Source organism: Paecilomyces variotii (assembly GCF_004022145.1).
Source record: "Paecilomyces variotii strain CBS 101075 chromosome Unknown C8Q69scaffold_1, whole genome shotgun sequence".
NCBI lineage: Eukaryota > Fungi > Ascomycota > Eurotiomycetes > Eurotiales > Thermoascaceae > Paecilomyces > Paecilomyces variotii.
Window position 1 is genome coordinate 3,679,911 of NW_021167140.1, and position 24,139 is coordinate 3,704,049.

Consider the following 24,139-nt stretch of genomic DNA (forward strand, 5'->3'; position numbering starts at 1 on the left):
GGCTTCTACCAGAAGCCAATTCCCCGAGGAGGGCTCTTAATACATGGTTAGAATGCGAGATAATGGCTGAGATCCTTGACCTAGCAGTATATCAATGTCGGAGTATTGATAAAAACCGTGGGCTCGGGCCAACACGAGACCACAACAGCAGACAAGAACGATGGTTCATGGAGGTCATCAGCGGACTTAGAAACCGTCGCCCTCTTTCCACGGTCGCCCAGCCTCCTTTGCACGGTGGCGAGGGTCGTTTCCTCGCTCCATGGCCGCCATCTTCAAATTGTATAGCATCTGGTTCTTCTGGTCGATCTGTTCCTGCAGAATAGCATCTCTTCCCACCTCCGGGATCTCTAAGTCGGATGTCTCACCCAGGAGACCGCTGGCACGAGCGTTTTCAATATCCTGGGACTTCTCCCGCCATCTGTCGAGTTCCTCCTGCAGATCGTTTCGTTGGAACCGAATCCCAAAAAATTCGTCCATTTCCGCCTCTCCGCCGAAGCAGAGGCCAAATCCGTCACAGTAGCAAACGTTCTGCAACGGACAGAAGACGTTTTCGCCGGTGAAAACGACATGCCACAGGTATTCCCACACACGGCCCGAAATGTAGTCACTCAACTCGGTTCTTAGCAACCAATCCCGGTAAAAGACGAAGCGCGATTTGGGGATCGCCAGGACTCTCTCCCGCGAAAGGGCAAACTGGGCGCAACAGGGCTGCGCAAGTACGTCTGGAATCGGGTCATTGGGGAAGATCTCGCTCCAAGATCGAGCCAACATGGTCTCCTCCTGTTTCGACGAGTCTTCCTCCAGTGTACCCGGGTGCATCCAGTCCGGACAACCCGGAGACCAGTTGCACCGCATATTCATATATCCCTCTCTAGCAACACGGTTCGGGTTGAGCCGTCGCAGCATCTCTGCCGCGTTCCAGTCGAGGATATCATCGTTGTGCCAAGCCATCTGGTGCGCATGCATGAATGCCATGATATCCGGCAGATTCTCATAATTGTCGATGATGAAAGTCAAATAGACCATGACCTCGTGGCCCTTGTTCTTCGGGGGATGGAGCGGCGCAGATGGATCGTCAGCCACGTAGACGGCTGCCTCCCAATCAGGCAGTTCTCGTTCTATCCACTCAGTGTCCTCCTCTTTTATCCGGGGCACCACCAACATCTTCGAATAGAACGAGCCTGGTGGCTTCGCAGTGCCGGGCGCGTAATGTGGGCGAGGGCCATAGGGAAACTTGGTCGGGCGGTCTTGTTGTGTGCTGATGTTGAATGCCGATGCGGAAGGTTGCGCACTTGATGATGACGACGACTTTGTATCAGAGACCGACTCGCCCATCCCCACGACCTGCGGGATTTCGCGCCATCTTTCCCCGTCCCTGAGTCGCCGGAACGACAGCACGAGCAGGACGAAGAGAACAACGCCGACGAGGGAAATCGTCCGTCTGGAAGAAAGCATGGAAAAAGGCGAGCGAAGGAATCAGAACTAAAGGGGGCAGGAACTAGAACCACCTGCAGCAGAAGAATGATCGTCAGTCCTGGACCATCAATTCCAGTAAAGATATTCCGTAGCAGCGAAGAGTCCTCCCACAGTGTGTAGACAGAGTCTCCGGTTCATCTAGAAATCCATTTGCAGACGTACTTAGGCTCGAAGGTCCAGCATCGGCTCGAATGTTGAGGATGTCAGAAGGGCAGCGGACAATGAGGGCAGACTGATGACATCCCAGCTGCTGAGTCCCCCGGCGGTCGAAAACGGCGCAAATAACTGTTGTAGCCCTTGGGACCGATGCAGAGGCACTACAACCACAGCAGCAACAATAATGTCGATGGGATGAATGGGATGGCAGTTGAAGAAAAGGCTGGCCTCGTGCGACAGTACGGCCAGGACAACGACGCGAACGGGAGAGAGGCGGGCCCCGGTGGATGTGGGTGACGAGCGCACGCCCGCGCTCACTGGACGGTGGCAGTTGGCGTCCGCAGAGGCAACGGGCGGCCCTTTTGGGGGCGGCGATTTTGTCCAGATCCGAGATCGTATTGATCAATTGTTATTATCATTATTATCCAGCTTGCTGATCCAGAAGGGAGGACAAACAACCGCAGTCTCTGACAGAGCCCGTGTTGCCATGACGCCGCGACGAACCCCTCTAAATACCCGGCCAGCTGGCATCCCAGTCTGAGTCGTCCGTGGTTCCAGTTCAAACCCTTGACGACCAGATCTTCCAGTCGCACCAGGGAAGGCTTGGCCAGAGTCTTGTTACGACGACGCTGGGAGCAGATAGATTATAATAATGGAGGAGCGTAGGCTCTGAGCTTTTCGCCGCCGTGATCGGCAGCATCAGATTCCCACTTCGACGGCCACACCCTGAAGCTAGCTAAGGCACGACTGAGCGTGCCTGGGGACCGATCGACAGGGGCTTCCAGCATCTGCCTTGATAAATGACATTCGGCGAGACTATGTCTGTTTGAGTCTTTAAGACGTAACTATATGGCATTGATCTATCGTTCTATACAGCATACGAGCAGATATATTGGTGGCGATATTCCAGGTAGCTACAAGTATATCACGAATGCAAAGAATGCTTGTCTGCAACAAAAATAAAAGATATTCCTTTTTACTATATGATGTGCTGTGCTTATCTCTTCCAGTGGGAAATGCTAGGTGGAATACACAATGTATATCGAGACACAAACAAGATAGCGGGTATTGATCCTAAGTCGTATACACAACGCCTGATCGCACAAATTCCAAGTCACAAATTATCATTACAAGAAACCAGCTGAAACGAAGAAAAATGCATTTCCATCGCTTAAGCATCGTCATCTGCAACCTCTTCAACAGTTGCAACGCGACTTTTGCCCTTGGACGATGACGAAGCCGACGGTGACGACGTATCAACAGAGCTACTCGGCTCACCACCAGGCTTTTCCACGGCGTTCAAGTCAGACGGGCCCTCCATTCTATCTGACGCCGGCTCCTGCAGAACATCTGTCCACTCTTGCGATGGTGACTCTGAGCGTACCGCGTTCTCTGGAACGGATGCAGGAACTGATGCAACGGCCTCTGGGCTTTGATTGTCCGAATTGGACGTGCCCGAAGTTTCCTCAGCCGAGCTGCTGGTAGTGCGGAGTTCGTCACTAGAGCGAGACTCCATTTCAGGTGCCTGCGCGGGACTCGAGGTAGATGGTTGCGTCGTAGGAGTAGGCCCTGCTGCTGCGGGAGGATGGCTGGACGGCAACAGCCCACCAGGGCCCTGGGCGGCATTATGAAGTGGGAGAAGTGTCCAGCCGGGAGGCAGAGTGAGTCCTTCGGGGAGGCGACTGTCTCCTGCTCCCATGGGTGGAGTCTGTGGGCTTGAGAAGAATTGCCGATGAAGCGTCATAGCAGGAGGAACTGGAGCATTCGCTGAGGGCACGCCTGCGTTGTTCTGGTTATCTTGGAGATTACGGAGCCTATGCAATTCCGCTTGCAGTAATCGTACAACGTGAAGTTGATCAGCAGCGACGCGCAGGTTATTAATCTCCTGGTTCATCTGCTGCTCGATCTGCTGTAGCTGGCCTTGCATGTTGGCGAAGTTGTTGGTGAGGGTAGGCTGGGCAGGCGCTGCAGGCTGAGGTGGTGGCCGCCCGAAACCGAAACCAAATCCTATCTGCTGTGCGCCTGGGAGAACGTTAGGAGGAGCAGCGGGTGGCGCTGGGACATTCCCTTGGTGAAGTTGTTGATGGAGATTCTGGAACAGGTCTCCGCGGCCAGCACCGAAGCCAATCCGGAAAGGTCCAAACTGGTATATCCTCGCCCTCGGCTGCCCATCCATAGCAGGCAAGTTTGGACCTGCTGGCTGATTTGGTCCTGCTACACCAGGCTGGCCTCCAGCAGCGGCATCATTAGGTCTGCCGTCGTTATTGACAGCCCCGCCATTGAAAGCCCGGTTCCGCTGAGGTACGACAACGGGTCGTCGACAGGTAGGACAGTTTTGCTGTCTTTCTAGCCAGCTTCGTAGACAAGAAAAGTGAAGGATGTGACCACAAGGCAACTTCTTAGGGCGCAGACGGTCAGGGATGTTCGCCCTGGGACGCGCGGGAGCAGCTCCAGCATCAGCGCCAGGCGCAGCAGGTTGCGCCCAAGGGACCATTTCCTCGCGGCAAATAATGCAAACATCCTCGCGACTCATGTCCTCGGCTGTAGCATCGGGATAGCGTTCATTCATATCCCTAGTAGCGTTGCGGTAACGTACGAAATCCACGATCCGTTTACCAAACGAGCGTATTGTGACCACAACGTCGCGCAGAATGTGAATCGGGAGGCCGTAGAAAGTAAAGAGAATGGCAAAGAAGGACAGATAGACCACGAGTTTGAAAAAGTCGGTAACAAGGTCGAGGTAGAAAACCCATCGGCCTTTCTCCTCCCAGCCTGGCACGTCGAGCTCCATCTCATCGATATCGTTCTCATCGGGGAGGGGAGCTGTAGAATCGCTTTGTCCGGTGGCCGCACGTTGCCGCAACGCTTCCTCTCTCTCTGCGCGCAATTCAGCTCTGCGTTCCTCAAGCTTCATTCTCTTTTGTCTGTGTGTTATATATAGTTCGACAAGGGAGATCGCATATCTGGCAGCCGTCGAGGTGGACAGGATCGTCAAAACCGCGAATTCGAAACCGAACATCACCATCATGTCTGGCCTAGCTTGCTGAAGGACTGTCTTTACGGAGTACTTGAGCATGAAGGAATCGAACAGGACGGAAAGAACGAGAGACGTCGCAAGGCGGGTATGAAATAGGAGCGGGTTCGAAGGCGGTTGCTGCTCCAGTATCTCCAGTCGCCCTTCGCCAATCCATCCCCAGACCTTTCCAGCCAGAAGACACACAAACATCACCAGAAACCAACCTCCGAGTTCGCCGCGGAAGATGGTCATCGCCAAGCAAGTTTCCGTGACTGCGAACCAGGCCTTCTCGTACAGCTGCTCCGTCTCGATCGGCCGTAGAGGGCCGTACAGCAACCGCTGCAGGCCATAGAGTAGAAACCCAACAACCACTAGACATAGATTCGTCAAGATCTGTATCTGGTCAGAACTGCTCCTGTCTCAAAGAGAGCGGAGACTAGCTTCCATGGGGCATCTATTGGGGAAGCTCACCATCAGATTCGCGCTGCTCTGGGAAAGATAGACACAGGCAGAATAAAAATTGGCTCTCTGGTGAAGAGCCTTCAAGATCACGCCCGCGGCTAGAGCCACAGAGGCCTGGAAAACAGTCAGCTGCATGCTCCGTGGCTGCTCTCAAAGCGGACACCTACCCCAGTATACGCCGCCAACCTCATGACGAAGGTCCAAAAGTGATCCGGATGAAGCTTGTTGTCATGGACGGGAACAAGTTGAGATACAAGGTATCGTCAAGAAGACATCGTCCTCCCAGTCATGCCAGCATCCCTGGATTCCTTCGACAGACTGTATACTCAGTCGTAGGAGAGTCGCGTGTTATCGTCTTGCGTTCTGGACAGCTATGCTCTCCCGTCTTTTCGCCGACGCCCGCCCTCCGCATATTACGTCAGCCGTCGGCTCGGAATTTATCAACCCGTAGATGGTTCGGGAAATCCCCACAGGCACGTTGATGGCAACTGCTACTTACAACACGATCGTCTCAAAGCAGATGCTTGCTTTATCAGTAGTATTGGCATTATTGCAGGCCAGATTCATATTCAGCGCACTTCTTACGGGAATACAATATCACTCTCCTCCTTGGCTAATTGAGCTAAGGGAGAAATATGTAAATGCATGAACTGCGATGGCTGCAACCCGACAATATATTTCTTTAACATGAGGCAATTATATGCTCGTGATTCTGGGATGAACTGGCTCATCTCCAATCTCTGCCATCTTCTGCTCCAGCAGAACCGTCATTTCCTTCACGATATCCTGATAGCGTGGTTCATGATACACGTTGAATAGTTCGAGAGGATCCTCCTGGCAGTCAAACAACTCCCATTCCTTCTGATCCTCTGCCCCTGGATGTGCTCCCGGAACTTCTAATGCCTCGTTGTACCAATAGATAAGCTTGTAACGGTGATTACGGATACCATAGTGGGCATACGCATGGTGGATAATATCGTTGTGCATCCAGTACCGGTGATAAGCAATTTGCTTCCAGTCCTTGGGCGTTTCTCCACGAAGGAGAGAACGGAACGAAGTGCCCTGCATATAACTCGGTATCGGTAGGCGGGCAAAGTCGAGCCAAGTCGCTGCGAAATCCACATTACAGATGATGTCGTCGCAAATCGAGCCCGCCTTGATCTCATTGGGGTACCGAATGAGAAAAGGCATCTGGAAGGATTCCTCGTACATGAACCGCTTGTCAAACCAACCATGTTCTCCCAGGAAGAAGCCTTGATCAGATGTATAGATGACAACGGTATTCTTTCCCAGTTCAGGTTCCTCGTGGTCCAGATAATCAAGGATTCGACCAACATTATCATCAATCGACTGGATGGTTCGAAGGTAGCGCTGCATGTAGCGCTGATATTTAAACTCAGCCAGTTGCGACTGAGATGAGAATGTAAAGACAGTGCCAGTATCCTTGTCTATAAGACGCAATTTTGGTGCCCCTAGGGGCTCCAGTAGTGGTCGCCCGCGCCAGCAGCCAGCTTAGTCAGCAGAGTAGTAGCCAGATAGATCAGTTCAGCTCCCCCCTAGATAGCTTCCTTAATTAAGTATCTTTGTCAGCTCTAAGAGGTTATAAGCCCGGCTTAGTCTTATTACTATTTTAAATAAATGAGCCGGATATCTTAGAGCTTTAATTTAATAAAAAGCTTTAATTAAAACGATATCTATAATAAGAAGTTAAACTAACAGATCTTTATCCCTAAATAGACTAATCTTTTAAGATAATAACCCTATCTCTAGTGTTAATCCCTTTAACAGCTCTAATAGTTATAATTTATTAAGGATTAAAGCTGCTAAAGATTATATAGGATAAAATACCTGTAATAGCTAAATAATTAATTGATAATAATAACTTTAATAACTAGCTTTAATTAGTTAAGGAAGTCCTTAGAACAGTAGACTATAAGGATTTAATTAATATGTTTATTAGGAGACTTATACTCTAAGATAGAGCTGAAGTTTATAAGATATAGAGAAAGCTTAGCTTAATAGTAAAGAGCTAGATTAGTAGTTAGATTAACTGTAAGCTAATTAAAATTATAAGAATTATGCTGAATAAGCTAATCTATATAGATAAGTATATTGAAGTAATTAAAAAGATTATTAACTACAGCTTAGCTTTAGGCAGACTTTTTATATTCTAGTAAGTTATTATTATAACTAAATCCTAATATAGAATAATTAAACAATATATTATTAAATTTAGAGATTATATAATAAAATTAAATAATATAGGCTTAACTCTCTCGCCCTTTAGTGTAGTAATATTAATGCTTAAATAGCTTAAATCTAAAATATTAGCTTAGACTAACTCCTACTATGTTAAATAGGCTTAGTAAATTAAACCCCTAACTAATATAATAATAGAGGAATTCTAGCAATTTAGCTTTAAAGCTATTGACTAAACTAGATTTTATAAAAGCGCTTAAGCAGTCCCTGCTATATCTGCGAATAAGACTCCTATCTAAGAGACTAGATAATTAAATAGATTATTAAAGGGTCTATCTTTAAGTAAAGACCCTTTGGACTTCGCTTGTAAGATATAAGAGAAGAAGCTATTTTTTAAAGGCAAATATAGATATTACTATATATTTAAATATAACTCTATAAATTATTATTGCCTTAAAAAAGAAGTCCCTAATTAATAGCATTTATTAAGGAGCATTTGGACTCTGCTAAATTAGAAGAAAGTTAACTTTAGCCTATAGAAATAAGATAAAGAGAAGAAGGATTTTAATAGCTTTATAGGGATAGCAGTTTTAATAATATTTATCTTATTAATAGGCTGGATAGTAGATTTAGGAGTATATAGAAATATATATAATAATAAGTCCTAGTTTATTAAATATAGAGATTTTATTAGTGAAAAAAAGCAATAATATAAATATAACTATGCTAATAATATCCTAGGTAAAAGCGAAGGCAAAGGTATTATTAGACTAGATCTTAAGCTTAATAGTAGTTATATAAATAGCATCCTTATTTACGCCCTATATATATTAAAATAAAAATATTGTCTGTTCTTTATAATCTGAAATAAAATATTATATAGAATATAGTATAACTCTTAAAATAATAGACTAATAAATATAGATACTAATTAGGTTATTAGATATATATATGAGAATAGAGATATCTTATAGCTTAAGCTTTATAGGTAGATTATTATATTAGCAATATTACTAGAGCTCCTATATAGGAGAATAGAATATACCGGCATTTTAAAGCTTAAAGTTATTATTAAATTAAACCCCGCAGCTGTCTAACTTATTGAGGATATAGACTTTTATTGTAAAGTATATTATATAGTAAAGGTAAAGCAATTAGTATTTAAAGACCTTTAGCCTTGTATATTACAACCAGCAGAATTCTTTTATGTAGATATTTAGCCTATAAAGCTATTAGGAGTCTAGGGATATATTAATTATCTTATTATTATAGACAGTATTATAAGAATATAATTTGTCTATATATTAAAATTAAAAGACAAAGCTTTAAAACATATAATCTCCTTTATTAAAGGGATTAAGAATATCTCGCCAGTAGGCAATTACTTATAATATTAGAGAATTAATAGCGGGAGAGAATTCTTAAATTTTAAGTCTTAGGCTAAAGCTAAAGGATTAAAGGTTAAACTAATACCTTTATAAATCCTAAAGGGTAATAGTACTTCAGAATATTATAAAGAATATCTTAATTTATTAACTTATATAATAATAATAGCTTTAGAATTCTTAGAGAATCTCTAGCTATTTGTAATTAAGATTATAACCTATATTGCAAATAGACTGTTATAAAAAGATAAGACTAAACCTCCTATTATAAAATAGAGGAGATATTTTAATATATTAAATAAAAACTCTTCCTTAAAATATCTATAAGTTTAAGGCTATTAAATATATCTCTATATACCTAAAAAAGACAGGAAGCAAGTATTTAAAATAATACCTCGCGCCTAAATTAGTTACTTAGTCAGATATAAGGGAGATAATAATTATATTTATAAGGTCTAAATCTCTAAAATAGGCGAGATTAAATATTCTAGAGATATTATATTCTTTAAAGATCCCGATAATCTATTAGCTCCTATAACTATAAAAAATCTTATACTAAATAGTTTAGCGCTAACTATTAGTAGAGTAAAAATACTTATTCTAAAATAATATATTAAGAACTAACTATAAATAATTAACCTAATTTATTAAATAATTAAAGATGCTATCTAATAATATATTAGAACTCTATTGCCTATACTCTAGATTAAATAATAGACTAAACAGTAATTATTAAAAATGCAAGAGAATATAGATATTATCTAACTAGCTATAGGTAATCTAAATACTTAAATAAATAAGCTAGTTAACTAAGCTCTACCTAAAGATATCCTAATATCTTTAGATCTATTGTAAGAAGATTTTTATAATATTAATACTGTAAAGTATAAAAATACTAATTATATTAATCTAACTGGCTTATAGCTTGCAGGAGAACTAATAGAGGAGATATTATAATTTATATAAGATAGAAAGCTAGTTACCTAGCTAGGAGATAAGTAAGCTTATAATATTTAAATAGCTTAAGCGAAAAAAGCTATAAAGACTAAAGGGGGTAAATAATATAGTATTTTAGCTTTAGCTTTATAATTTATATAAGCTTATAAAGTTAAAGTCCCCCGCATCTATAAGTAAGCAGTTAAATCCTTATAGGCTGGTGACTAGCAATAAGCTATAGAGAGTTAAATATAGAAGCTTAAAGCTAAGTAAACTTAGTTACTAGTCCTCTATCTAGATAATAAGGATATTAAAATCCTATTGGGGAAATAGATATATAATGTTAAGACTAATGCTAATAGCTTTTTAAAGGAATATAGAGCTAGATAAGTAGTTTATAATAACTTTTAGTAGACTATTAGATATAAATAATACTATAGCCTAGTAGTGAGCGAGATAGCTGTTAAACTATTCTTAACTCTTATTATTATACGCGGGTTATATTAGATTTAATATGATATTATTATGGCTTATTTAAACGCCCTATTAAATAATAAGTAAATCTATATATAATAGCTAATAGGATTTGCTGTAGGGAAATGTTAAGTCTACTTATTCTATTGCGCCTTATATAGACTATAGGAATCTGCTAACTTGTGAAATATAATACTTATAAATAAATTTCATAATATAGGATTTATATTATTAGAAAAAGATCTATATATTCTTATATTAAATGGGGAATAGTATGTTATTATTTATATTAATAATATGCTCGCAGTAGCACTTATAAAGGAGGATATTAATATATTTATAATGATTTTAAGTAGTTATTTTAATATAAAGATCCTTAGCAAACTCTTTAACTTTCTAAGTTATAAGCTTAATAAAGATTAGAAATAGGGAATAATTATTATAAGCTAAGCTAGCTATATACTAGCTATTTTAGCTAATTTTAGCTTCTATAATAGTAAACTAATAAGAATTTAAGTCCTTATAATATTAATATATAGACCAAAAATTTTAGAGGAACTAGCTAATAAGGATATTAAAATTAAATATTAAATCTTTATTAGAAAGTTAAGCTAGTTAGTAATTAAAATATAGCTAGACTTAGCCTAAGCTATAAACTATTTATAATAAAAGGTAAGCAATCTAAATAATAAAGATATTAAAGCAGTAAAATATTTACTATAATATATTTGCTGAGCTCCTGATTATAGCATTAAACTAGAAGCAGATCCTAATATAGGTATTAAAGTTTATATAAATACTAGTTACTAAGATAACCCTAATAGGACCTTAACTGAAGTATTTGTAATCCTATATAAAGGGGTATTTATTAGCTGGTTTAGTAAAAAGCAGTAAATAATAGCTCTGTCGATAATAATTGTTAAATTCTGCGTATTAGATTTTGCGGTAAAAGAAGCTATATTTATGAGAAAACTGGCCTATACTCTAGGTCTTAAATAGGATCTGGAGATCCCTATACCCGTCTGGATTGACGCAGTAAATACCATAATTTTGGTTAAAAATAGGGGTTATAAATTAATTATTAAATGGCTAAATAATTGCTATTTCTTTATTCGATCTGCAGCAGTTAATAATATAATTAAACTATAGAAAATTGACGGCAAAATAAACCCAGCGGACGGCCTGATGAAGCTATTAGACTATATTAAATTTTAGGAGTTTCAGGAGCTTATAAAGTTAAGGAAACTAGACATTTAAAGGGTTTAAATAAATTACCTGATTAGGCAATCAGGCTGTCTGCCAGCGCCATTGAAGGGGGTGTTTCGGTGCCCCTAGGGGCTCCAGTAGTGGTCGCCCGCGCCAGCAGCCAGCTTAGTCAGCAGAGTAGTAGCCAGATAGATCAGTTCAGCTCCCCCCTAGATAGCTTCCTCAATCAAGCATCTTCGTCAGCTCCAAGACGCAATTTCTCCAACTCTTCATCTGTAGGGGCGGGGATCTTGCGCTCGCTAGCACCTTTCTCTTGCTGGACGCGCTCACCCACCCATCGCCCACCCTCTGGTTGAACGAGACCCAAGTCTTGATATGTCAAGTCTTCCACGATCCGCATTTTGGCGACCTTTGCGGCCTTGGCCCGATTCTTGTAGTCGTCCGTGAATGTGTCTGGTAATCGTATTGGATCCGTGTAAAGGCTTTTGTGCTTATTGTTACACTCCCAGGAGCGATGTGGAGCTTTGTGGTGACACATTAGAAAAAATGGTCGACGCGCATCGCGGGCCTGGATCCAATCGAGAGACTTGTCCGTAATAATATCAGTCACGTAGCCATCTTCGATCTTCGATCCAGCCGGTTCAATAAATTCCGGATCCCAGTATTCGCCTTGGCCCGGGAGAACGGACCTATGTCAGACATTCTGTCAGATAACGGTGCCAAAATAGCTAGATATATAGACCCAACATGTAATCATGAATTGGCATACCAATAGTCAAATCCCGATGGCTCATGCATTCTGCCCTCACCTAAGTGCCATTTGCCCACCATGGCGGTTTGATAACCTCCAGTGCGCAAATGCTTTGCAACGTTTGGCATATGCTTGTTGATCTAGATGGACCCAATATCAGTTTCAACTATAGACGATACATCATTCGATAGAATGAAGGTTGATGTAATAGGATCCAAGTATCGGGGTCCACTGACATGATTATCAAGCGTCATAACCCCGTTGACATGATTGTAGGTTCCGGTCAAAATGGACGCACGAGAGGGTGTGCAGATGGAGTTTGTTACATAACAATGGTTAAACTTCATCCCCTCCTTCGCCAGCTTATCAATGTTCGGAGTGTGATTGATTCCAGCACCGTAACAGCTGATGGACTTTGAGGCATGGTCATCGGCCATGATGAAGATAATGTTCGGTCTTGAATCAGCAGCCATTTTAGAGTCTGATGACTTATGAAGAACGGATTTCGAGTATATATTCCCGACAAAGACTTGAAGAGTTGTCCTTAAAGTAAAGATGAGAAAGAGGCCAGGACTAAAGTACACTGGATATGCAGGCTAGCTACCTAATATAAGTATCTAAGGCAATCCCATTCTGCTGGGCGCATATTTCAAGACTATTGCCCCTCAGTATATTCTTTTTGCCGATTCCGGTAATAGGGCGACGGGTCGGGAAAATTATAGTGACACTATCGGATCTCGGTGGGCGTTAGATGTGATTGGTTCTAGTTGTTGTTTCATCTATATCCCTCGGTTGTCGGTCAAACTGTTGTGTGATTGGCTTCCTTTTCAGCACCTAGGTAAGACCGGCGGGGTGGTCGCGCAATCTGAAGACCTCGACGAGAACCCGAACACTGGTGCATACAAACGATACCATTTAGAGTACGATGGCTTGAGCTATTCTCATGTAAGAGCTGATGAAGGTTGTGTGCGTGCAATGTCGGATCCGTAAGGTACACTCTACTTTCCATTACCTGTGCTATATCCGATGTTGACTATGGGTGGCTTCAGGTGCGGTGCAAAGGAGAGCAACCAGCATGTAGCAACTGCAGGCGCCTCAAATTCCCCTGTTCTTTCAAACGGATTGCAACAGAACCTGCCTCTGTGGAGCAGGCCTTTGATGCACCACGCAAATGTCGAGGCTCTCGCGCGTGTGCGGCCTGTCGTTCCCAGAAGACGCGTTGCTCTGGAGAGAGACCGGCTTGTTCGAACTGTGAGCGACGTGGCAGGCCTTGTGTTTACAGAAATGAAGAGGCGCAGAATGCTATAGTCAGCGATATAAATGGATCTTTACCACCGATCCCAGATATGGACGGCTCTTCAGGGCTATTGCACTTGCAAGCAAAAGGGCGTACTCTTGATCCAAGGTGCGGTTCTGCAGACACACTGGCTACTACAGACCGCATGTCTAATCTGATAACAATTTTCTTTGAACGGATTTTTCCACTGCCATCTTATTCTTTCCTTCACCCCGCAACGGTGAAGAAACGCTTCCAGGAAGGGGTATTAGATGAAGCTTTAAAGCTTACGATATGCGCTATCACTAAACTGTATATCTGGGGTCGCTCTTCATCCAGTGACACATGGGCCGATGAAAGTCAAGAGCTTCTATTACAGAACATATCTCGACCATCCGTCTTGCACCTTCAGGCATTACTGCTCCTCGTTCGATATCGTGCAGGAGCGGGAGACTTTTCCAGTGCTTTCTTGCTCGCTGGGCTTGCCGCACGTTCAGCAGTTGGCTTGCGACTCAACTATGATCGCTCCGATCTTGGTCCTATAGCGCAGGAAGTTCGACGGCGAACGTTCTGGTCCCTGTACTTACTGGATGATATATTCAGTGTTGGCTTGGAAGATTTCGAACTATGCCGACCAGAAATTATCCATCTTCAATTACCATCGGACGACATCGACTTCATGAGAGAGCGTTACATCCGGACGGGCTCCTTAGAGTCAGATGGTGATGATGGATCTGACAATATCGGTTTCCGTGGGCTGTTCTTAAGGGTAGCATTCATTCGACGAGCTATTATGAGGTCTGCGTGCCTCTCAAAATTCCCGAGAAGAAACATGGACTGAAACCCTCACAGATTCAATCGTAAGGTCCAATCTGGATCCTTTGACCCCTCTACACTTTCTATGTCGACGGAGCGCTTCTCAAAACAGCTAGGGACCATGGAAGCACAATTGAAATCACTTGATATGTCTACAATGATAGATGTCGCAGACGATAGATGGGACCCTCCTATAGTGATGCTTCGCCTGTCACTACACCAATCCTACTGCGATCTATATCGCATATTCCTGACTGGGTACCCCGAGGCAGCACCGCAGTCTGCCATTGAGCAGATTTCCCTCCCGGACAGGGAAGCGATGCAGGATAAATGCCTGCACCATGCTCACGCTATTTCTCAGACTCTTGTGGATTTCGCAGAAAGTCGTGAAGGAACTCAAATACTGGATTATGATGCAGCAGTCTGTACTTACCATAGCCTACGATTGATGTTATTCTTCGCTTCCACACGACCAGGCTACTCTAGGATTGAAAAGCAGACTGTCATTGAGAGAGCGAAGGCTTGTGTGAACATTACTCTCCAGTTATTCCATTTCCTTGAACCTGTAAAGCCAATGGTATGTTCTACTATCTAGAACAGTCAACAGGCGGAATTTCTGACTTCTCCTAGATCGCGGACCTAGAAAGACTACTCCACTGTACAACCTCTTCAATGCTAGCGGCTTTCTCTCCACCTCCAATCCTGCAAGTCCCGCAAGCAGCAAAGGTAGCTAGGGAGGCATCGACGCGGCAACGATTGTCAATTCACAGTTTGCTACATCAAGCTGATTTTGTCGATGACAGTCCACAAGCGGCTGATTCTGCAGCTGATAACATCCCTCTTGCAATGTCACATGTGTGCAAGAATAATAGGGCCGGCAATACTTCCGATGGCTCGATTGGCCCATCCTATTCTTCAAATCCAAGGAATCCTGAACCACATATGGGACCATCGAGTCTGATTTTTAATGCATGGATGGGGTTCCCTAGCGTAGAAGAAAGGGCTGGGCAGTTGGAGGGGTTTGCAGAGGATTTCTGAAGAGAAGGGTGTTTGGAGGTGGTGTGTCTTGCATAGCTAACTAAGACATCCAGCGTCCGTAATGGCTAAGAATCTAGGTAGTGCAATACATAGTTCGTTAAAGCTTGAAGCTAACTTGGCGATTTCCCACATCTACGTCACTGTCCTATCTACCTGTCATGTGATCGGAATGTCGCGTTGTTTCGAGAGTCCCCGAACGTCCGAAGGGATTCAAAGGGATAGTTCATCTCATCAAGATCACTTATTCGAAATTGTATTCTATTTCTCTTTCCACATAGGCTAAGTAACCCGAGATAATTCATCTTTGTCCCGAGGGATTCTTTCTTTGGAAGCTTTCTGCAGGCGATATGATCTAGCCTGGGAGATGTCTCCCCGCCCGGCTTTATTTACTGCGACGCGCTTACAGACGGCGACCTACCTGCTCGCTGTCTGTCTGTTCTCCATCGCATTTCTTGTTTTCGTTAATGCATCGATTTCATTTGTCGTTACTGATCTAATTGGCCGTCACCATGGAGTAGGAGATGCTGTTGGCACGCTGGGGTTCGCAGATGAGCTGCTGGCGCTGGTAGCCTGCCCCGCGTGGGGGATGTTGTCGGATCGCATCGGAGTTCGCTGGGTAAGTTCAATTATCTTATATTTTGATCTTTCTCAGCCCAATTGCTCATCTATGTCGTGGCTAGGTCTGTACAACGGGTTATGCAATCGTGGCCTTGTCCCTGTTTGTTTTCGTCCAGGCGAAAAATGTCTACCCGCAGTTGCTCCTGGGTAGATTGCTTTTCAGTGTCGGAGGTGCTGCAGTAGCTACAATGGTGACGGCGACATTACCGTCTGTATCAGGAGGATCGGCCACTTGGAGTGCAGGAAGACAACCCACGGGTCCAGGATGCAGGACCTCGATGTCATCGGAACTGACCGTTACCCCCGTGCGGTACGTACGCAGTACGTCGCGGGACGGAGAAGTCAGAATCGAAGGGAAACCATCCTCCTCAAGGCTCGCAGGATTCGTTGGAATGTTCACTGGATGTGGTGCGCTGGTCGCTCTGATGCTCTTCCTTCCCCTCCCGGCTCGATTCGAAAAGATGGGCTTGTCTCCGCCCGAGGCCATTCAGCGCAGTTACTACGTCGTCGGATCGATAGCACTTCTAGTTTCCCTGGTCTGTTTTATAGGCCTTCGAAACCTACATGGTGACGAAGGTAAAGGGTGGAGATCTCTTGGTTGGACATACGGGCCCTATTCAGAGGACGGTGTGCAGGATGGGGAACGGTCTTCGGCCGTCCATACTCGACCACTATCGTACTTCAACCAGCTCAGTAGTGCATTTATCTTAGGATTTAGGCACACCAACATCACCCTGGGTTACTTGGGGGGATTTGTCGCTCGCGCTTCCTCCGTGGGGATCTCACTTTTTGTCCCACTCTTCGTTAATCACTATTATAGGGAGTCGGGACTTTGTCGTGAAGACCCGTCCGTGTTGTCCGAACCAGATATGGGAGATATCAAGAAATCCTGCCCGAAAGCATATATTCTTGCTTCCATCCTGACCGGCGTTTCACAGCTGATCGCTTTAATATGCGCACCGGCATTTGGCTTTCTATCTGAAAAGTCACGCAATTACAACCTACCGCTTCTGTTCGCTGCATGTGCTGGTGTCATCGGCTACGTTGCTTTCGCACTCTTGCCGAGTCCGCGTTATGACGGCCCACAGGGGAACTTGGCAGTTTTCCTGGTCATGGCGTTGATCGGTATCAGCCAAATAGGTGCAATCGTCTGCAGTCTGGGTGTGCTCAGCAACGGTGTGCTACATATTGATTCTCGGCAAGCGTTTCAAGACCGGTCGGGATCGGAAGCAGAACGAGCGCCGGGAAACGGCAGCACCTCCAGCGGACCAGAGCGTGTTCCGAATGAAGAGGAGCCCCTCCTCGGCAAGCCGTCTGAGCGCCAATTTAAAGATCTTCAGCATCTCAAAGGGTCGATTGCCGGTATGTATTCTCTTTACGGCGGTGCTGGCATCCTTATCCTTACAAAACTGGGTGGCTTGCTCTTTGACGTCCTCTCACCTGGTGCTCCTTTCTATATCCTCGCCGCTTTCAACGGGTTTCTCCTAGTAGCCGGTATGGTATGTGGCTTAGCCACAGTTCGATCATCTAGCCTCAAACCCCAGGCATAAGCGCTGAAATTGTTCTATTTGCTTGTTCCTGCTAATGAATGCTCACGAGATGTAATGCATTGCATACTTTGTTTTGAAACCACTAGGTGATCCGGATGAATATTGCGTGTCAGGTGGCGTATATGCCGCTCAAACTCTTAACTGAAAATCTCTTCTCGTATTGTTATTAAGCAAAATATGTTCTTCTCCCCCACTAAGTAATGGGCCTTGTACCGACTTTATACTTCAAACTATCCAACGCTGGGTACGTCTTCTCAGATGTGGACAGCTTTGTAAAGCCTAAACTAAGACGGACGTTCTTGTAGACTCACAAGAAAAGTTCATACTCAAAGCTCTAGTGTAAGAACCTAACTTAATTCTTAGCTCTCTCATTCGCGGACTGCTCCAGTCCTACAGCAACAGATCCGCTGTCATATTTCAGAAACTCGACAGTGGGGAACGACGGAAACCCTTCACGTTCCTATCGGATCAAGACGGGAAAAGATAAAAAAGAAAAGGACCCAAACAATTTCAGCCTAAAAAAAAAAGTCTCCGCGCTTGACTCATTGCTTAGTTATCAGCTATTCTATCTGGAGAGAAAAACAAAGAAAGCACGTGCCCTGTACAGCGCAGAAAACCTCGTGAGCTTTAGATTTATAGATTCCACACAGAAGAGAAAACCGGCCGAGAGGAGAGAATTACCATCCTTGCGTGAGTTGCCATCACTTAATTTTTTTCACCATGTCTCTCGCGTTCAAGGACAAGGTCGTTCTCGTCACTGGTAAGTTTTGTTCGATTCCCCGCGCGGGGCATCAACAGTGCTGATCAATTATATAGGAGGTACCAAGGGTATTGGACGGAGCATCGTTGAAGCATTGTATGATAAACCTTTGCTATTATTCACGAGAAATGAGAACCACTAGCTAACAACCTCTACTAGCATTGCTGAAGGTGCCCGGGTATACTTTTGCTCTCGGACTGCCGCGGATGTGGATGCTGCCGTAGCCGCGCTTTCACCTCCTACGTCCACTCGACCGGGCACTGTGGTCGGCGCCACTGTCGATGCATCCAAGTCAGAGCAAGTCCGCTCCTGGGTGCAGTCTGCTATCTCTGCTGAGGGGAGAATCGATGTTGTGATCTCCAACGTCTCGAGTCTCTCCATGGGGGATGATGCCGAATCATGGACAGCCGCCTTCTCGACGGATCTTCTCGGTACCGTCACGCTGGTGAACACTGCTCTGCCAGCTTTGGAGAAGACCAAAGGAAACATCATTGCTCTCTCTTCCGTTTCTGGCCGTGAAATCGACTTCAGCGCCCCTGGGCCATATGGTGCTGTCAAGGCCGCATTGACGCATTATATCGCACAGCAGGCGCATGTCTTGGCGCCGAAGGGAATCAGGGCAAACACTGTCAGTCCTGGTAATATCTATGTCGAGGGCGGTATCTGGGGAAACATCAAAAGGGATAACCCAGTGCTGTTCGCGGAGCAGCTTAAGGCAAATCCTATGGGTAGACTGGGAACGCCAGAGGAGGTGGCTAATGCGGTGCTGTTCCTTGCCAGTGACAAGGCTTCGTTCATTAGTGGAACGAACATGCTGGTTGATGGAGCATTGTGTACTGGTGTTCAACAGTAGTTAGCGTGATTGGGAAATGGGATTCTCGGCCATTTGGTGTTCTATAGACCTCGGGTTTCTCTTACTCAAAACCCCTTGATTTGCCACAATCTTGATTGCTTTCTGGGAATCAATAATAATATCTTTACAATCTTGCTCGCGAGCTGAAGACCAATAATAGTATCTCATCCTCGGCGCAACCGAATCAGGCAAATCAAGGAACATGCCGCCCATCGGCGAGTCGGCGGTTACCGAAAAGGGGTTTGACATCCCAGGAACATGGGCGCTATTTAGCGAGTTCTCCAGCGCTTTAAGCCTCCATTCCACTGGTCGGTTACTTGTTTGGGGGCTTTTACCGCCCCCCCAGATTGTTCGGCGCATCTGGTTCAGGACGCCACTACCATTCGGTTGGATTACCTTCAAGATTATTTTTACTTCAAAAGTTCTACTAGCCCGCCAGGAGCCGTTGTGACACTTGTTAAGCCTCTATGGTTTCCTTTTAGCGTCGTACAGAACCTGGCGTGGCGGTCTGGGCTTGTCTGGGGCCTGGGCAAACAAAGGATTCAACATAGGCTCATCAAACTAGGTTTATGCTTATGCTTTGTAAAAGTAACACATTATTAAAAGCCACCGGGACCCGTCGAGTCTTGACCTTGGGTGTTAAGAATCGGTATTGTTTTTTTGGGGAAGTCCTACACTACTTTCTCTCGATCAAACGACATTCGTTATCCAACTACATTCACTCTTTACGAATACTATTTACCGCTTGCCACCGCATAATTTCTAACCTACCGGCTGTCTCTCGTTGAACATCATGCTTGTCCCAGCTGCTCTTTCTCTGGCCCTTGTTGCTGGCGTTTCTGCGCAAAGCACTGTGACCCTCTTCCTGCCTGGCTTCGACACGCAGTCTATGGTGGCGAGTGTCGTCGGTTCGGTATGTCTATTCTCTTGAAATCGACCCAACCAACCCTGTGACATGAAACTTGACTAACATTTCCTACCTAGGATGCCACCGCTACTACGTATGCCCTGGGATGTGCTCCCGATGTCGACAGCGAAGACTGCGGTGTGCCGCCTGGTTTCACTATCGTTCAGGGCGCGTCTACGATGGACTATGTCATGTCTATTCCTAGCGAGTGCGTTTCATCCCTTTCTTATACATCGTTTATCGACACATCTTGCAGTGATTGAGGGAAAACACTGACCGAAGACTTGCAGATATGTCTCTATGGGCTGTAAGCTAGAGGGCGACGTTGCTGACTGCAGCGAGACTTTTTCCCCAAGCCCGGCTTATAGCTACCCGAACCCGGCCGAGACCACCGTCAGTGGTATTTCGTCTTACTACCAGGCCGTTGTTGTTACTACTGGCGCTGTTGCCGGTGCTGCTGCCACCACGGGGGCTACTCCCGCTGCGAACACTGCTTCTGCTACTGGTGCTGCTGCATCTGCATCTGCATCCGCATCCTCTGGTTTCTCCACTGCTACCAGCTCGAAAACATCTTCAACTTCTTCTGCTTCAGGAACTACTAAGCATGCCAGCTCATCGACCAGCACCGGTGGTGTGCCTCAGATGACCGGTAACGCCTCCTGGATGATTGGTGGTGCCGCCGTGGCCATTGCTCTGGCTGCTATGTGAGAGATGCTAGGGATTTGTTCTTCATTCCTTGAATGAAGATAGCGTTGATATGGAGCATGAAATTAATTATCTAATACCCATGGTCGGGCGAACCCGTCTGAAAGTTTTTATCCAAGAGACACGGCTGGACTTATCAAGAGCAATAATTGGTTGAATGGACAGCTAGCTAGCTAGATATGTAATATAGGTGCTGGCAATATTATTCCGGCTAATTTACAACTTGGAATCGCTTTGTCCTTTTGGGAGAATCTTGAGATCCTGGAACGGCAGCTCAAGGTGCTGCCACATGTAATGGAACCTGTACTCAGGAGTGTTAGTCTACTGTACCCCAGAAAACTGTACAAAAACTAGGATAACAAGAAGAAGAGAACAACCAACGAAAAATCTACTAACCGATCGCTCCCAAAGAACATCGACTCCTCCCCCTTCTTGTTGATCACCTGGAACCAAGGCGCTCCAAAGGCCCCATGATCCAAAGCCTCTTGCGTCTTTGCAAGAAGAGCGTCTTTCCACTTCTTCTCGCTCGTAGCAGCCAGGATCGTTTCCGTTTCAGATGGCGTGAATTTCGCATCGTCTGTGAGAAGACGGGCGAGAACCTCTGATTGCGAGATGTCCTGATGTTGGTAGAAGAGATAGTCCCATAGAAGAAGGAGAGTCTTTTCGTACTTCTCCGCTGAGTAGCTAGCTTTGATATATGTTATGGCTCGTTGGGGCTGCGGGAGAGAAGGTTAATTGTTAGTTGACTTTCCTTGCTCTTATGGGTTTCTTATTTGTCCAGAAGGTAGGAAGGGCTAGAAGCAGTCCAATTCTAGCAACGTACCAGCAGAGATAGGATGGGAAAGAAGCTCGGCGCTTCGAAATCGGGCAGCCCAAAGTACTTCGTGGCTTGTTGGCGCTCATAGACACCATATCTGGCCTTAGCTGGAAGCTTCCATGGAGGCTTGTTTCCTATGTAGATTCTGTCAGACTTAAGTAGGAATGCGTGTTTGACTTTAGCAAGTAAGAGTGCCGCCACGTACCTGAACCTTGCATGACACCGCCTAAGAAGATAGGATGTAGTCTAGAAACAGAATAAGCGATATCAGCATAATGAACATACTACAATACTGCAGAGAATCCATCGCGGACCGATAACGCTGCATGGATCTCTCAGTTCTTGGGGTACTTAAGGGTCGATGAGATAAACGCACTCTATCTTAACGTCGTGACTGGCCAGGACATCTCGATTTCGCAGAAGATGCACTACTGCAACAAAAGAATACGGAGACACTGTATGGAATCAGATCAGCTGCACGAATGGGATTTCCTCTAGGGACACTGATCAATCCTATCAATGGGCGCTCGCTTACCGCAGTCAACGTAACAATTGATGACCGCGGTCATGATGTGTCCAACACAGTGAAATCTCGAAATAGATATCGCTGTACGAATTTCAACACCTGATCAGTAAACGCTTTCGATTCAAACAGCTGCTAAATAGATAATGATGGTCATCTCTCTCATGTGAAGTTGGTTCGACCGCGATTAAGCGCATTTTCCCCCACGGGCGGAACGCGGAGAAGATGCCGAGGTTCTTTTCAGAAATTATTAAGTATGGTGATCACTGATCACTTTGATTATCAGAAAATGGTTTCGCCGATTCCGAGGCACGCCGGATCTGAAATCTAACCGATTAGGGCTTTATTATGAGGTGGATGAGCAATAATTTATCTTTACTTGTATAACTTCCTAGTTGCCCGAGATCAACTTTAAAGGAGCGATGTTTGCTGGCCCAGTAGCGTTACGTGACGACTGCCAATAAACGCGTCGCTCTTGTTATTCGAGCATCTCGTAGAATTGGAAGGCAAATTGCTATTGATCTACCAAATCCGGTGTTGCAAATCGCTGCTGGTTATAAAATTCTTAGTAAGTTCATATCCTGCTCATGTATTGTCTTTACTAGATCAGAAAGACTAGACTTCACTAGATGACAAGAGCTTGTTCTACACTGAACCACACTGCTGGATCAAGGATGACAGCAAATTCTGTCGTCAAACTGTGCTTCAGCCGAAAATAGAAAATGAGAACAACTTCTATTAATGAATTATGTCTATCGATATCGCAGTCTGAATCCCACGAAAATTATGTACCTTTGGCCACTTTCTCGCAGTTTAACGATCCACAAACACTTAATCAACTCTATTCTTCTGAAGAGCAGACACCATGGACTCTTTCGACTGTTCAGAATCCCATCGTACTCGGGGTATCTCAAAAGTAGATGCGAGAGTAGCGAAAGCCAACCCCCCAAGCTGTCCAACGGGTCTCAGTTTGTTGATATCAATGTGAGTAGCATCGTCATTGACTGCATCTTCATGGATCCAGTAGTTCGCAGCCTTGATCAGAGCAAGAGACATAACGCTCATTTCTGGGTTACCCGGGTCCGTGAATTGCTTGATATCGACCACTTTGCCCTCGATTGAGAAAACAGACTCCTTGACCCGCGATGGCTTCACTTTCCTGCTTGGCGCTTCGTGAAAACCAGAGATATCCCACTCGGAGATATCATATGGGGCATCGATAGACATAGCACTGGCAGCCTCGGCCATGTGCTCAGACACCGTGTTGATGACGCATTCCCCGGTCTCCTTCAGACCATAGTATGTGTCCTTGGCTCGACCGGGTCGGGCAGCGAGACCGAGAATAAACATAGGAGGATCATGCGCAATAACTTGGAAGTAACTGAATGTGGACAGGTTCTTCTTGCCATCAGCACTGATGGTGCTGATCACGCCAATTGATCGCGGTACGATTCCAGAAGTCAACAGACGATAGTTGGCGATCCAGTGACGGTCCTCTGCATACGGGTCGATTTCACGGTGTTTCTTTTCCAAGCTGGCGCCACCATCACTTGTGCCTTGGCCATATTGCCAGTGCGGGTCCGGAGATTTGGTCACCTCAATGGATTTTCCATGGCCACGGTAGTCTGGGCGGTCTAGTTCTAGGTCTTTGAAATTGTCCCTCACGGCCATATGTGCTAACCCATACTTCTTGATTGGATCTGTAACTGGAGCATGAACCATGATGGTTTTGGAGATCGTCTAACGGGAGTGACGGTAGAAACTAATCTGGTCAATCTGTCAGCGGCAGGTCTCAATTGAAATGAGATTTTTGTATCCGACAATCTTCTGCGGAAGTAAAGGAATATGCACTTACCGAAGGAACTCAGAGACTCTATCAAGAGGGAAACGAACGCTTACAAAAGAAGGCAATGACTGAACATTATAGCAGCGGTAAGAAGGGCCTACTTATACACTTCAGCGAGCATAGACAGCTAAAGACTTGTGCTACTATCTCATTGATCAGCTATCTATACGCTGAATAATTATCGTGCCCGGGCATAGTGAGATGCTCATAGATCCCACCGGTATTATCTTATTGAAGTCACAACTTGCGGAATGGGGAACAAGCGACGCCGTCCGGAACATTAGGGTGTTTTACTCAGCGTATGCTTTGTTGTTCCTGAACTAAACTGACATGGGAGAAGCTTACTAAAAGCACGCCCTAGTTAACTAC

At 45.0% G+C, this 24,139-nt stretch overlaps 10 protein-coding genes across 10 annotated transcripts; 4 read left to right on the top strand and 6 right to left on the bottom strand.

The window, feature by feature from the left end:
• Positions 1-186: 186 nt before the first annotated feature.
• Positions 187-1,455, bottom strand: C8Q69DRAFT_396414 (hypothetical protein; the record flags this gene model as incomplete). The annotated part of the gene is made up of 1 exon (XM_028627735.1): positions 187-1,455. One exon carries the CDS (start codon positions 1,453-1,455, stop codon positions 187-189), a length of 1,269 nt encoding a protein of 422 aa, XP_028489703.1.
• A 1,348-nt stretch (positions 1,456-2,803) lies between these two features.
• C8Q69DRAFT_396904 (hypothetical protein) lies at positions 2,804-5,301 on the bottom strand (the record flags this gene model as incomplete). The annotated part of the gene is made up of 3 exons (XM_028627763.1): positions 2,804-5,041; positions 5,120-5,224; positions 5,278-5,301. 3 exons carry the CDS (start codon positions 5,299-5,301, stop codon positions 2,804-2,806), a joined length of 2,367 nt encoding a protein of 788 aa, XP_028489704.1.
• Positions 5,302-5,598: 297 nt separating this feature from the next.
• C8Q69DRAFT_453523 (alkaline-phosphatase-like protein) lies at positions 5,599-6,555 on the bottom strand. Its single transcript, XM_028629633.1, has one exon. It carries the CDS (start codon positions 6,485-6,487, stop codon positions 5,807-5,809), a length of 681 nt encoding a protein of 226 aa, XP_028489705.1. The 5' UTR covers positions 6,488-6,555; the 3' UTR covers positions 5,599-5,806.
• A 4,919-nt stretch (positions 6,556-11,474) lies between these two features.
• Positions 11,475-12,730, bottom strand: C8Q69DRAFT_453527 (alkaline-phosphatase-like protein). Its single transcript, XM_028629634.1, has 3 exons — positions 12,298-12,730; positions 12,080-12,201; positions 11,475-11,999 (listed from the first exon to the last, which is right to left on the bottom strand). Exons 1-3 carry the CDS (start codon positions 12,532-12,534, stop codon positions 11,537-11,539), a joined length of 822 nt encoding a protein of 273 aa, XP_028489706.1. The 5' UTR covers positions 12,535-12,730; the 3' UTR covers positions 11,475-11,536.
• Positions 12,731-12,939: 209 nt separating this feature from the next.
• Positions 12,940-15,368, top strand: C8Q69DRAFT_453531 (hypothetical protein). Its single transcript, XM_028629635.1, has 4 exons — positions 12,940-13,052; positions 13,111-14,135; positions 14,190-14,730; positions 14,784-15,368. Exons 1-4 carry the CDS (start codon positions 13,017-13,019, stop codon positions 15,189-15,191), a joined length of 2,010 nt encoding a protein of 669 aa, XP_028489707.1. The 5' UTR covers positions 12,940-13,016; the 3' UTR covers positions 15,192-15,368.
• A 14-nt stretch (positions 15,369-15,382) lies between these two features.
• On the top strand, positions 15,383-17,719 carry C8Q69DRAFT_46620 (hypothetical protein). The gene is made up of 2 exons (XM_028630548.1): positions 15,383-15,807; positions 15,872-17,719. Exons 1-2 carry the CDS (start codon positions 15,556-15,558, stop codon positions 17,357-17,359), a joined length of 1,740 nt encoding a protein of 579 aa, XP_028489708.1. The 5' UTR covers positions 15,383-15,555; the 3' UTR covers positions 17,360-17,719.
• A 360-nt stretch (positions 17,720-18,079) lies between these two features.
• On the top strand, positions 18,080-18,972 carry C8Q69DRAFT_484677 (hypothetical protein; the record flags this gene model as incomplete). The annotated part of the gene is made up of 3 exons (XM_028631777.1): positions 18,080-18,119; positions 18,158-18,215; positions 18,279-18,972. 3 exons carry the CDS (start codon positions 18,080-18,082, stop codon positions 18,970-18,972), a joined length of 792 nt encoding a protein of 263 aa, XP_028489709.1.
• A 622-nt stretch (positions 18,973-19,594) lies between these two features.
• C8Q69DRAFT_46686 (putative GPI anchored protein) lies at positions 19,595-20,900 on the top strand. Its single transcript, XM_028630583.1, has 3 exons — positions 19,595-19,885; positions 19,957-20,087; positions 20,170-20,900. Exons 1-3 carry the CDS (start codon positions 19,766-19,768, stop codon positions 20,585-20,587), a joined length of 669 nt encoding a protein of 222 aa, XP_028489710.1. The 5' UTR covers positions 19,595-19,765; the 3' UTR covers positions 20,588-20,900.
• On the bottom strand, positions 20,694-22,362 carry C8Q69DRAFT_46658 (thioredoxin-like protein). The gene is made up of 6 exons (XM_028630567.1): positions 21,937-22,362; positions 21,778-21,856; positions 21,607-21,647; positions 21,408-21,535; positions 20,981-21,300; positions 20,694-20,885 (listed from the first exon to the last, which is right to left on the bottom strand). Exons 1-6 carry the CDS (start codon positions 21,968-21,970, stop codon positions 20,801-20,803), a joined length of 687 nt encoding a protein of 228 aa, XP_028489711.1. The 5' UTR covers positions 21,971-22,362; the 3' UTR covers positions 20,694-20,800.
• On the bottom strand, positions 22,293-24,058 carry C8Q69DRAFT_427101 (hypothetical protein). The gene is made up of 2 exons (XM_028628441.1): positions 23,780-24,058; positions 22,293-23,691 (listed from the first exon to the last, which is right to left on the bottom strand). The coding sequence occupies exon 2, from the start codon at positions 23,644-23,646 to the stop codon at positions 22,756-22,758; it is 891 nt and encodes a 296-aa protein (XP_028489712.1). The 5' UTR covers positions 23,647-23,691; positions 23,780-24,058; the 3' UTR covers positions 22,293-22,755.
• Positions 24,059-24,139: the final 81 nt, after the last annotated feature.